This window comes from Rhinatrema bivittatum, chromosome 2, assembly GCF_901001135.1.
Source record: "Rhinatrema bivittatum chromosome 2, aRhiBiv1.1, whole genome shotgun sequence".
Taxonomy (NCBI): Eukaryota; Metazoa; Chordata; class Amphibia; order Gymnophiona; family Rhinatrematidae; genus Rhinatrema; species Rhinatrema bivittatum.
In genome coordinates, this window is record NC_042616.1 from 589,959,285 (window position 1) to 589,972,140 (window position 12,856).

At 48.8% G+C, this 12,856-nt stretch overlaps 1 protein-coding gene across 1 annotated transcript in view; it reads right to left on the bottom strand.

Moving 5' to 3' along the window:
- The window catches only part of SMCHD1 (structural maintenance of chromosomes flexible hinge domain containing 1), a 1,156,633-nt gene that overhangs the window by 1,071,902 nt on the left and 71,875 nt on the right, over positions 1 to 12,856 (bottom strand). The window contains 1 exon segment of the mRNA XM_029591083.1: positions 10,735 to 10,896. Coding sequence (XP_029446943.1) covers positions 10,735 to 10,896 — 162 coding nt within the window.

Genomic DNA, 12,856 nt, shown 5'->3' on the forward strand with positions numbered 1-12,856 from the left:
TATGAGGAATAAGGTCATCCAATTCCTCCGATTGAAATATGCGTAGGATCCTCGGGTCATCTCCTTCCACCTGAGAGGACAAGATGGGGTCGTCCCCCGACGGGTCTCCCGGAGAGTCCACCCCCGGGCACCCAACAGGAGCTCGAGGGGTTCCCGAAGGATCCTTGGAGGTCCCAGGACTAGCCCCCGGTGGCTGAGTATTAACATGGGAGGGGGACCCCTCTTGTATCGCTGACAAACGGATCAACTTCGGGGGAGTGGGAACCGGTATATCCATAGGTGCATCCCTGCACTGAAGGAAAGCCTTATGCATTAAAACAATAAACTCAGGTGATGGAAAGGCATATAAATCCCCCGGGAGGGGCTCCCGAGGCCTCTCCTCCCGGTGCCCAGGGTCAGACTTGGGGAGCTGTGCCCTCGGAAGGGGTGCGGTGGTAATCGGGGAGTCCTCCTCTGACATTCCCGCTTCAGAATCTGACATCAAAATGGCCGCCGTTCCCGCGCTCAGCAGGAACGGAGCCTGCCCGTTTTCTGGGTTCACGCTCCAAAACTCCCTCGGCGTCCCCCTCAGCAGGGCTAGCCTCCCCATCGGGGAAGCAGCCAGAGCAACGCCCCTCCCTGGCGATTTTCACCCCCTGCCGACCGCAGGAGACACAAGGAGCCGAGCGCGGCATCAAGCACGATGAGGAGAACAGGGGGAGCGGGAGAGCGCGGCAAACTTTCCCTCGCGCTGCAGCACAGCTCCAACGGAGCAAACCCCCCCTGCCGACCCGAAGGACCGCCGAGGAATTGTCCCTCCTGGCAGCCGGCGGCCCCGGGGAATGTTTGTCGCGGGGCCGCGGGTCGACTTGCTAACGTTGGGGGGGGGGGGGGGGAGGCTGGACCACCAGCGTGCACCCCAACGGTCAAAATTCGACGAAAACTCAAAACTCCTCCTGCTGAGGTAACCTGAAAATCAAATAAAAGACACTTACCCCAGCCAAAACCACGATGGGAGGCGAGGAACAAGAGAGAAGAGAGAAAGGTAGAGAGAGAGAGGGAGAGAGAGAGGCCTGCAGCAAGCCCCGGTGAGGTAAAAACCGTCACTCCCTCCCGCAGTTTTTTGTTTGTTTTTTTTTTTTAGAAAATTACCTCCTCCCTATTAAATTTTTTTTTTTTTTTTTTACTTGATCCCTTAAAAAGAAAAGTTAGAAAGAGCCTAAAACTAAGGCATAACTGTGGGGAACTCAGGTTCCCCCACTCGCATCTGCTGGAGTCAGAAAGATACTGGAGATGACGACGAGGGTGGTGAGGTAATATAGGACCTCCCCCCAGAAATCTGTTCTGACTCCATCTGCTGGACGAGGAACATAACCCACCGTCTGGACTGATCCTGGTACGTACAGGAAAATTCAAGTTTGTGGTTGAGACTAACTTTAATAGATAAATTGTATTCCATGTCTACCTACACTGTACTAAATACTGTTGAATATGGTATCTGCATAAGAAATAGTGGTTGCTCCATCAATATTTGGTTGACTGTATTCTAGCTTTTGGTTAAGTCATAAGGCTTATTTTATAAGCAAGTGTGACATCGGAAAGTTATATGCTCACAGAATATATTAGGAGGTTACATTATTTTTCACTCACCAATTCCTACCCATCTTAGGAGAATTGAGCCCCATTTCTTCTAAGGCTTGAAAAGCAGCAATATTAGCACAAACGATCCACTAATAATTCATTTATTTATATTACACAAATGCTATCAAAGAGCTCACAGCAATTTACAATTAAAATGACTATAAGCTTAAACCATACAACACAGCCATAAATAAAAAATCATTTAAGATTTAATCCCCCTCAAGTCCTACCACTCAGTTTATACCCAACTCGTCTTAAATACAACAAAATCATTAAAAAAAAAAAAGGGGGGGGTGTTCTCACCTTCAGGCCGATACAATAACGTGTGCCTAGCCTAGCGCACAGGTTAAGAAGCGGATGGACACGCGTTTTTTGGATGTGCTAGACTAAGCCCCGATGCAATAAGGGGATTAGCACGTTCAAATGCACATCCAAACAGCGGGATGTTAGTCCTCACACATGGGTGACATCTGCAGATGGAGCACGGCACGGAAACTTCCGTCAAAGTTTCTAGAACTTTGACTGACACACTGAGCATGCCCAGCATGCCACTATCCACGGGGCCACATGGGGTGCCCCTTCAGTCTCGTTCAGAGAATTACAAAAATAAAATAAACTTAAAATGAAACCAAACTCCGTGGGGTGGTGGGTGGGTATCGTGAGAACATCCTTCTGTCCTAGGAGAACACCTGTCATAGGTAAGCAACTCTTGCTTTCTCCTAGGACAAGCAAGATGGTAGTCCTCACATATGGGTGAATACCTAGCTGCAGGCTGTTTCCAAAAAGAGCACACCAACAGACACCAAATAGATGCCAACGGGAACAACCACCTAGGTACTGTTAGTAAGAGAGGAAGACAGCCTGAATCTGAAAAAAAAAAAGGGCTCTAAGCGCAAGATTTGGGTTTAGACCTGAAAAAGGTTATGGAAGACAGATTGGCCAAAGCTACTATCTTGGCGGTCATCTCTGTCCAGACAATAGTGAGCGGTGAATGGGTGGAGAGAACTCCATGTCGCAGCTCTGCAGATCTCTGTGAAGTGTGTGTTAATTAATGTTTTTATTATATATGTATGTTTTGTTCATTGCCTAGGCCTATTTGTGTTAGGCGATCAATAAATTTTAATAAATGAAAAAAATGAAATCTCAGATACAGAGAACGCTCTCAAGTGGGCCACTGAAGTTGCCATGGCTCTGATGGAGTGGGCCCTAACACGCCCCCCAAGCTGCAGTCCCGCTTGCACATAGCAGAAAGCGATGCAGTCTGCCAGCCTGAGACAGGGTGTGCTTGGCCACAGCAACTCCCATTATGTTCTTATCAAACGAGATGAAGAGTTGTGTGGACTGCCTATGACCTGCTGTCCTCTCAAGGTAGAACTCTAAGGCCCTCTTAAAATCCAAAGTATGCAGGGCCCATTCACCGGAGTGTGAATGAGGTCTAGAAAAGAAGGTGGGTAGGATGATACACTAGTTCAGATGGAAGTCAGACACCACCTTAGGCAAGAATTTAGAGTGAGTATGGAATACCACCCTATCGTGGAAGAAGTTTGTGTCGGGTAGGTACGTCACCAATGCTTGAAGTTTGCTGACCAGATGTACTGAAGTGACTGCGACTAGAATTATGACCTTCCAGGTCAGATATAGGCTCAAAAAGTGGCCTTCATTAGGCAAGCCAAGACCACATTAAGGTCCCAGGACACAGGCGGGGGACAAAGAGGGGGTTTCAACTGAAGCAGACAGTGCATGAAATGCACAGTCAAGGGTTGTACTGAGACAGATGTACCCATTCACCCCATGATAAGCCCCAATGGCGCTGAGGTGCACTCTGAGTTGGTATTTAGACCAGTATCTGACAGGTGCAACAGGTAGTCCAAGAGTTTTGGGGTAGAACAGATAAACTGATCCATCCGGTGCTGCTCACACCAGAGAGCAACCCTCCTCCACATCAGGCTAAACGACTTTCTAGTCGAGGGCTTCCTAGAGGGAATCAGAACCCGAGATACATCAGACAATGACAGGGGCTGCAAAATTAGCCTTTCAATATCCAGGCCGTTAGAGAAAACACCCTAAGGTTGGGATGGCGAACCTGCCCTGATCTTGTGTGACCAAGGTCGGGGAGGTCCCCAGACTGATCGGGTTCCGGACAGAGAGGTCCTGCAGAAGCGAGAATCAGACCTGCCACAGCCAGTAGTGGACTATGACGATCATAGTTCCCCTGTCCTGCCAGAGCATCTTCATCACCAGCGGAAGCAGAGGATAAGCATACAGATGCCCTTGCCCCAATAGCGGGCAAAGGCATCTGAGGCTAGTCTGCCATTCTCCCCACAAAGGGAGCAAAGAGATTCCACCTTGTTGTTGCAGGGGGAGAAAAATAGATACACGTCTGGGATGCCCCAAAGACAAAAGATCAAGTTCACTACCGCCGGATCCAGGGACCATTCATGGGGCCGAAAAGCCAGACAGAGACAGTTCACTACTATGTTCTCTGTCCCTGCCAGTTACACCACTCGGAGTGATATACCCTGAGACTGGGCCCAGGACCAAAACTGAACCACCTACTACTAGCACAGGAGGAATGACTCCCATGCCTCCCGGTTTGTTGATGTACCACATCGCTACCTGATTGCCTGTCTGGATTAGGACCGATTTGGTCACTATGCGATCCCAGAATGCCCACAGACCATAACAGATTGCCTGGAGCTCCAGGAAGTTGATTTGGCACTGAGCTTCCTAAGCCCTCAGTGCAAAGCCACTCCACATGGGCACCCCACCCCAGTGTGGATGCATCGGTGGGGAGGATAACCTGGAAGAAGGGGGATTGCTAAAGGACCCCTGCTCCAAATTGGCCAGGTTCTCCCACCAAGACAAGGAGATCTGGAGTGGCAGCATGGCACACATACACGCATTGAGGTCCTGGGAAGCTTGCCACCACTGGAACTGCAAGGTCCAATGCGCCCTGCGCATGCGGGCAAAAGATGCGACATTGACCATGGCTGCCATATGACCCAGAAGGCGGAGCATGAGACGGGGGGGGGGGGGGGGGGGGGGGGGGGGGGACGACGACACACCCGCTGGTTCCGGCGCACCAAGCCCGCCAAAGCTGCCAGGGTGAGTGCCCGGTCGCGGGGCACATAGGCCTTGGCCTCTGTCGCACCCAGGAGAGTACCAATAAGACTCAGGAACAGTGAGGGGGGCCAAGATGGGACTTCAAATAGTTGATGACAAACCTAAGAGACTCCAACACCTGAATGGTCAAGCGCAGAGACCAAAGTGTTCTCCCTTGGGAACTGCTCTTGATTAACCGGTCATCCAAGCAGAGGGCGCAGGTACGCTCCCATTGACACTAGGCATTTGGTGAAGATGCGAGGCACCGAGACAAGGCTGAATGGCAGCACCCTGTATTGAAAATGCCTGGTGCCTACCAGGAAGCAGGTATATCCCTGCTGATTGCAGGAGATCGAGTGCACGTACGCATCTGAGATCAAGGGAGCAAAGCCAGTCCCTCCCTTTGCAAGAGAGGGATCATAGTGCTGACCATCTTGAACTTTTCTCGGTTCAAAGTTCTCAGGTCTAGGTTGAGACGGAGTCCCACCGTCCTCTTGGCAATCAGGAAATAGTGGTAGTAAAATCCTGTTACCTACTGCCACAGAGGAACTAAACCAAACCACCCTGGCCTGTATGAGGGCAGAGAGCTCGGACAACAGTATTTTCTGATGGGAAGACTGACCCCAAGAGGGGCATGGGGGAGCATCCCCGGGAGCACTCAAAATTTAAGATACCCCTTGGCAAATGATGGAGGACCCACCAGTCTCAGGTGACATCGCTAGCCAGCGATCCAGAATGAACTGCAGATGACCTCCTACTGGAGGATCCAGTGCCAAAGGCATGCTGACTGGACTTGCGCTCCCTCTCTCCCAGTCAAAAACCCATAGCAGGGCTTAGCTGGGGCGCCGGTTGAGGTCTAGGGCCCGTGGGTGCTTGGAGCGACCTCTAGAGGACACCTGCTGAGAACGCCCATGGGAAACTGGATAATACTTCCTCTGGTGGTAGAAGGACCTACAAGCTCCTTGCCTTGCCGATCTTCTGGCAAAGAAGGGGGGGTCAAAAGTTCTAGCCAAAAGATGCTGGAGGGTCTCACGATGGTTTTTGAGCTGAGCCACAGCATTTCGGACCTTATCCCCAAAATGTTTATCCCCTATACAGGGGAGGACCGCCAGCCTCTCCTGGACCTCCAGTCGGAGGTCAGAGGCTCTGAGCTAGGCCATCTGAGCTATGTGCAATGCAGCAAAGCCTTCGAGATGACGCTCCGACCAGGCAAATTACCTCTGGACCTCCAACACCACTGCATGACTCTTCGTGCTGCCTCCCAATTGATGTATGCCACAGCCGTCACGTTGTCAGAATACACTCAAACCAAGCGACCCCAGACAAAGGGCAGAAAAATCTACAGGGCTCAATGGACCACCCTCGTCTTGAGGCGACTGATGGACCAGAACTTCTCCGGTCACCACAGACCTTGCGTCAACCGACCCAAGCACACTGCTCCCCCCAGCCGGAGAGGCTTGCATCCGTGGAGACCACTACCCAGTCCCGGAGGCTCCAGATCTATCCCCTTCAATAAACTGGGACAAGACAGCCACCAAAAGAGACTGGAGCTGGACTACCAAAGCTGTGGCAAAGGAAGATGAAACTTCTCCGAGCAGGGACGCCACCTGAACAACAGTGTGTTTTGCAGTGATCTCATGTGTGTGAACACCCACGGGACCAAGTCCAACATGGATGCCGTGGACCCCAGGACCTGTAAATAATCCCACACTTTGGGCACCTAACCTAAGACTGCAACTTGACACCCTGTCCACTGCCAGGAAAATCCTGCCTCGCTGAGTGTCAAAGTGGGCTCCCAAGTAAACCAGCAACTCCAACTGACTTATGCACATTGATAACTCAACCAAGACACTAAGGTGGACATCACTCTTTGGATGGACTTCTCGCAGCCCTCCTTTTTCTGTACCACAAACCAAACAGAATACCTTCCCTGACACTGCTCCTCCAGAGGGATGGGAACAATGGCCTTTGGGGCGAGCAACCTTTGCAGCGTCCAACACTGCCTCCCACATAACGCGAGAGACCATGTGGGACTCCACAAAGGCCTCCTGAGGTGGGCACAAAAAATCTAGAGCATAGCCCTCTCTTATCACCTCCAGCAGCCAACGCTCCGAGGTAATCTTTTTCCACTCCTTGTAGAAGCTGGACAATCTGTCTCCTACAGCTTCTACAAAGGAGACAGGACCACTGGCTTCATTGGGCTGATTATCTGCTCCCAGTACCTTGCTTGACACTGTCTCTGCCCGACCTGCATACTCCACGAAAAGACTGTTGGCGCCCGCCGCCCTGCTTTGAGACGGAAACAGATGAGAACTTGCCAGAATGAAACAGACGAGAATCCTGAAGACGAGCCCAAGAAGGAAACACCTTCTTACTGGACTTCCTGTCCTCCAACAATCTATTCCCCTTGGACTCCTCCAGGACCTTCATCAACTGATCCAGGTCCTCTCCAAATAACAGCTTCCCCTTAAAGGGAAGATTAAAGAGCTGGACCTTGGACAATAAATCCAACCAGTTAAGTAACCACAGCAACCTATGAGCCGCTAGCAAGGAGACCATTCAGCGAGCCGATGTATACACCAAATCATGCAAAGCATCTGCCACATAAGCTATGCCTGCCTCCAGACGCTCAGCCTGCAACGCACAGCAATCCGCCAGGCCCCTTCTGAACCCAACAGAAACAGGCCCTTTGTATTCAACTGGCACAGACAGCTGTCCGAAGATTCAATGCTGAGACATCAAACATCCAACTGAGTTGCACCTCCAACTTACGATCTTGGACATCCTTCATGGCCGCTGCCCAGGCCACCGGGATTGTCGATTTCTTGGTTAATGCCGAGACGTCCACATTCGGGATCCTCGGCAATTCCAAGGAGTCCTCCATTAAGAGGTAAAGCTTGGCCATCGCTCTGCCCACCTTCAGGCCAGCATCCTGGGAGTCCCACTCCCGGTTCACCAGCTTTCAAATCTTCTTGGGCAACGGAAAAGCGCTTGTGGGTCCCCTCAGCCTATCCAGGGCTGGGTTAACACCCTCATCTGACTCTTCCTGAGTGACCTTCACTCCTAATTCCTCCAGCACCTCCAGGAAGAGAGGGCGCAGTTCATCCCTTTTAAACAGACGCACTACCCGCAGATCGTCTCCCTCCAGAACCGGGAACTCATCGGGATCAGGGTCATTTTTTGCCCTGTCTGTGTCAGGGGTCAGCGGCACATCCGGGTCAGCTCCTGCATCAAGGGGGTCCAATTGGGACTGATCAGAGTTCTCACCATCTCTGGGACCAGCCTCTGCAGCCGCACAGCACAAACCCAGGCGCTGAAGAATATCGCCAGTCCCCCGAGAAGCCACTTTAGACTTTTTAGCCACGGGAGCCTGTGGGCAATCCCCTGCCCGCCTTCTTCCTCCACTTCTCTTAGACAGGAAGTCCTTATGGAGAAGGAGAATAAAATCCGGGGAAAAATCCCCCGATTCATTTTCCCCTGATCCTGTCAGCTGTCTCATCCTCCCCTTCCAAGGTATCCTGCCTGACGGAAGAAAGAGCGGGGAGAGAATCGCCTGACCGCCCTGCGGTCTCCTGCACTGCCTCCATGGCAGCAACAGGAACAAACCCTGCTGACCTCCTGCTGCGATTTCCTGCATGGCTCAAGGGGCCCTCCTGCCCCGAAACGAGAGTTCAGACCCACTGCCACCACGCCACATGCGTGACAGGCGGCCATTTTAGTTTTTGGCGCCATGTCACCCAATTGCACCCCGCAGCACTCCCCCACGAGGTCTCCCGCATGGCGATGCATGCTGGACTTGGGCCCACTGAGCTGCCTCCGGGAACTGATGCAATCCCCACCGGGGAATTCCTAGGAATGCTGACAGAGTCCAGTCGGCCCCATCAGAGCACAGGATTACATAAGGAACAAGGCACTACAGTGCCCTCCCAGCACTATTTATTTATTTAACAGTTTTTCTATACCGACATTAAAATACACATCATATCAGTTTACATGTTAACGAAAGGTGGAAAGTACAAATAACAGGGGGAGGGGAGGTGGAGAACTAAGAGAAACAGAGGGCTGGGGGGACCCCAACAAATTAGAGAAGGAAGGAGTGAAACGATAGGAACGGTAACACATGGTTAAATATGATTCAAGTGTACAAGCTATATATGGTTAAATGAGGTGCAACGGTACAAAATATACAGGTTAAAAAGGTTCAAGTGTACAAGCTATATATGGTTAAGTAATCTATATGGTGTAAGGGTACAAATTATACTGGGGGTGCAGGGGTAGAGAGATAAAGGGTGCAAGAGAATAAGGTTAAATAAGGAGAGAGGGTACAGGATATACAGGAATAAGGTTAAAAAGGAGCGAGGGTACAAGATAATACAAGAGGAATGCGAGTACAGAACGGTGGGTTGAGATGGCAATTAAAGAATGCGGGTTATGGAGATTAAAGGGGGGTAAAGAGAAGAGCCGGGGTGGCGAGGATGTTAATCAGGGAAGGCTTGATGAAAGAGCCACGTTTTTAGCTGTTTTCTAAATTTGAAAGGGCAGGGTTCCATGCGAAGATTGGGCGGTAGATCATTCCAGAGCGTGGGGCCGGCAATTGAGAAGGCGCAATTTCTTGTGGCTGAGAGGCGGGCTTTCTTAAGAGGGGGAACTAGCAGGGTACATTTATGAATTGTTCTGGTAGGGCAGGAGGATTGTGTGGGTTGGAGGGGTTCATTAAGCTAAGAGGAGTTGTGGCTGTAGACAGCTTTGTGTAAAATGGTGAAGGTTTTGAACAAGATGCGGTGAGAGATGGGGAGCCAGTGTAGGCTTTTAAGGATAGGGGTGATATGATCAGATTTGCGTGTGTTACTAATGATCCTTGCTGTGGCATTTTGCAGTATCTGGAGGGGTCTGATGGTAGAGGAGGGAAGGCCAAGATAAAAGGAATTACAGTAATCTAGCTTGGATGTTAATGTGTCATGAATAACAGTTTTGAGGTCATGGGTGTGGAGAAGTGGCTTGAGCTTTTTTAGGACCATGAGCTTGCACACAATTGACCGCTTGCACACAATTGACCATGAGCTAGCGTCACAATTGACCGCGAACCCCCCAGAGCCCCGGGTTAACAGCCAGGCGACCGCCACTCAGTCCAGCTCCCGTTGACTAGGCCCTCCCTGCCGAAGTTCCTGCTAAGCTCTGCTCTTCTGCTTCTTGTGCACTACTATTTTTAGTTTGTTTTTTTTAAACAAAGAACTTAAAGAAACTTTATTAAGCAGGTACCTCCCTGTCCAGATGAAGAAGGCCGAAAGGGAGCCTCGGAGGGTCAAGGAAGCCAGGACCCCTGGCTATCGGACTGTCCGGTATGCTGCAAGCGAACCCAGTCAGAGGTATCCAACCCTCCGGCAGCCCGGCTCCACCTGAGGGATGGCCCACGAAGATGCCTAACACCTCAGGGAGCATCCATGAACTGGAACCTAAAACTACTGCAAAACAAAAAAATCTTTTTCCTTTTTTTCTTCTTTTCTTTTTTAAACTAACAGCCTGCAGGTGCAGCACTACCATCTGCTGGAGTCAGAGAAATACTGAGGTCCTGCAGGTGGCACTCTCAGTTATGTAGCAGTGCCTGAAAGCTTTGTTCTTTGACTCCATCTGCTGGAAGGGATGAATAACCCCACTGGTCTGGACTGATCTGGGTATGTTCAGGAAACTGCAAAGTAATGTTGTAAATTAATATAGGTGATTCCTCTACAGTTCCGAGGCACCACCAAATACAAAACAATTTAAAAATAAAAACCATACTGAAAATAAAAGCTAGGTTAATCTACAGGACCTTTGTTTTCAGTTTTATTTTTTTCTTGAGAATTTCAATAGTATAATAAATCGGTCTATGTAAAAATGACTGAAACACACTGGAGAAAAATCGGTAGAAAAACCATTTTGAAATTCCCAGGAAAAATAAAATAAAGGTCCCTATTTATAAGTTATTTTGCAAATCATTTAACCTAAAATAGTAAGAAAGGAAACTATACTTACGCAATGGATTTTGACCTTCGCTAGCATAGTATTCATACATGCCACTTTTGACCAGGGTGTCATAGTGTGGTAGAAAATCAATTCGCTCCTTAGTTGCTGAAATGAGAGACTGGCTAACTGACTGAAGCAAGTATAAAGTAACCCCATCTTGAAGATCTTTGTCTGTATTAAAAAAACAAATACAAAATGAGAACTGTATTTATTTTTCATAAACTAAAAAACTGTACAATATCTTTAGCATTTACAGAGCACAGTATGCACAATACAGTGTTCCCCATAATTTTAAGATATAAATTACAAGGTACCATCTGTATTTCTACTTAAAAAGGACACCAACAAGACTGGAAAGATCCATATATCACTCAACTAGTTTCTAGCACAGCTTACTATCTAAGAACCCACTCTAAGGCTCTTCAGCTTATTTTGAAGCTGCTGTGTTTTTGTTTATTAGGCTTTATTACCTGCTATATATATATATATATATATATATATATATATATATATATATATATATATATATATATATATATATATAAAGAGTTTCACCCAAGTAACAGCACAACTTAAATAAGCAAATACTGATGTAAACACCACCCCAACCCCTTCAGGAGAGGAGGCCATCTTCCCATCCCTGAAGAGCATTGGACCACTCATATAGGGTTGGGCAATATTCAAGTTCTATGGAACACTGACAGAATACTTCTGCAAGGCCACTGAGAGGATTATACTGTACAACAAAATTAAAACAGTCCACTCCAGAAATTTCTGTTACAAAGTTTACTGAAGATAAAATTGTCCAAGTTTTAAGCTGCTACAATAAAAATTTGTGTCCCACTCCCTAAACTCTAGTGTCTTCAAAATATGGTAGAAGGGAAAAGCCATAGCAGGGCCTCTTCCCTCATGTCCCAATTCCACTTCCACCTCTTTTATTCTAAAGAGGCCGGTTCTGTAAAAAATGTGGGAGAGCCGGCGCTCAATGTTGAGCGCCGGCTCTCCCAACACACTCCCAGGCATCTCTCCTGGGTGTGCGATTCTCTATTTAAATTAGGTGTGGCGCTAATAAGGAGGCGCTAGGGAAAATAGCATGTCCCAAGCGCCTCCTTAGTAGCGGTAGAGGTGGCTGTCAGTGGGTCCGAAAACAGAAGCTCAATTTTACCGGCGGTGGTTTTCGAACCCAGACAGCCATGGGTTAGGAAAACATATGCTGGCAAAATTGAGCTTCCATTTTTCTAATCTGCTGACCGGCGGGCAGATTTTTTTTTAATTTTTTTAAATTTTTGGTTCCTCCGACTTAATATCGCTAGGATATTAAGTCACATGCAGATTCTAGCATGACGGAAATCTTACACGAAATCCATGAGTTGCGCGCAGTTATGGCCCAGGACATGGGTGCTAGCTATGAAGACCTCAATCGAGGAACTGAAAGCGCAGACTGAATTAGTGGGCCTCCAGGTGGATAGCTCGAAAATTGGGTTGCCACTGTCGAGGATTGGGAGTCCACAGCCGCAAAATCTATAACAACCTTAAAAAAACAGGTTAAAGCTTTGGAAGAAAAAAGTGATCAACTTAGAGGACACGTCGCGGCACAGGATTATCCGCATGGTCGGGATCCCAGAGTGTGCGCAGGGGCAGGAGATGCGGCAGTTCTTGGAGTCCCTCCTGCGCGAATTGTTTGCACCAGGTGAACAAGATCTGAAATTAAATATCAAGCAGGGTCATCGTGTACCTAGTAGGCCTTTGCAGAATGCTTCTTAACCATGTGCCTTCATTATTAAAATGCACAGCTTTCAAGCTAAGGAATGGATCCTGCGGAAGGGCGTGGGAGATTGGGCCGTTTAAATATAGAGACCATCCTGTAGCGGTGTTTCCCAGACTACAGCAGCGCCACTCAAAACAAGAGAGTGGAATTTGCTGGTTTCAAAAAGTTGCTCCACGCTAAACATCTTAGGTTTAGATTGTTGTATCCGGCAAAACTTTTAGTTTGGACAGATGGGGCCTGGAAAACCTTCGACTCACCAGCCGCCGCTATGACTTTTCCAGACTGCTGCAGGAACAACAATGGCGCAGCTTCACTTGATGCAATAAATGGTGGCAGTCGAGGAGCCAAAGGATCAAATGGAGA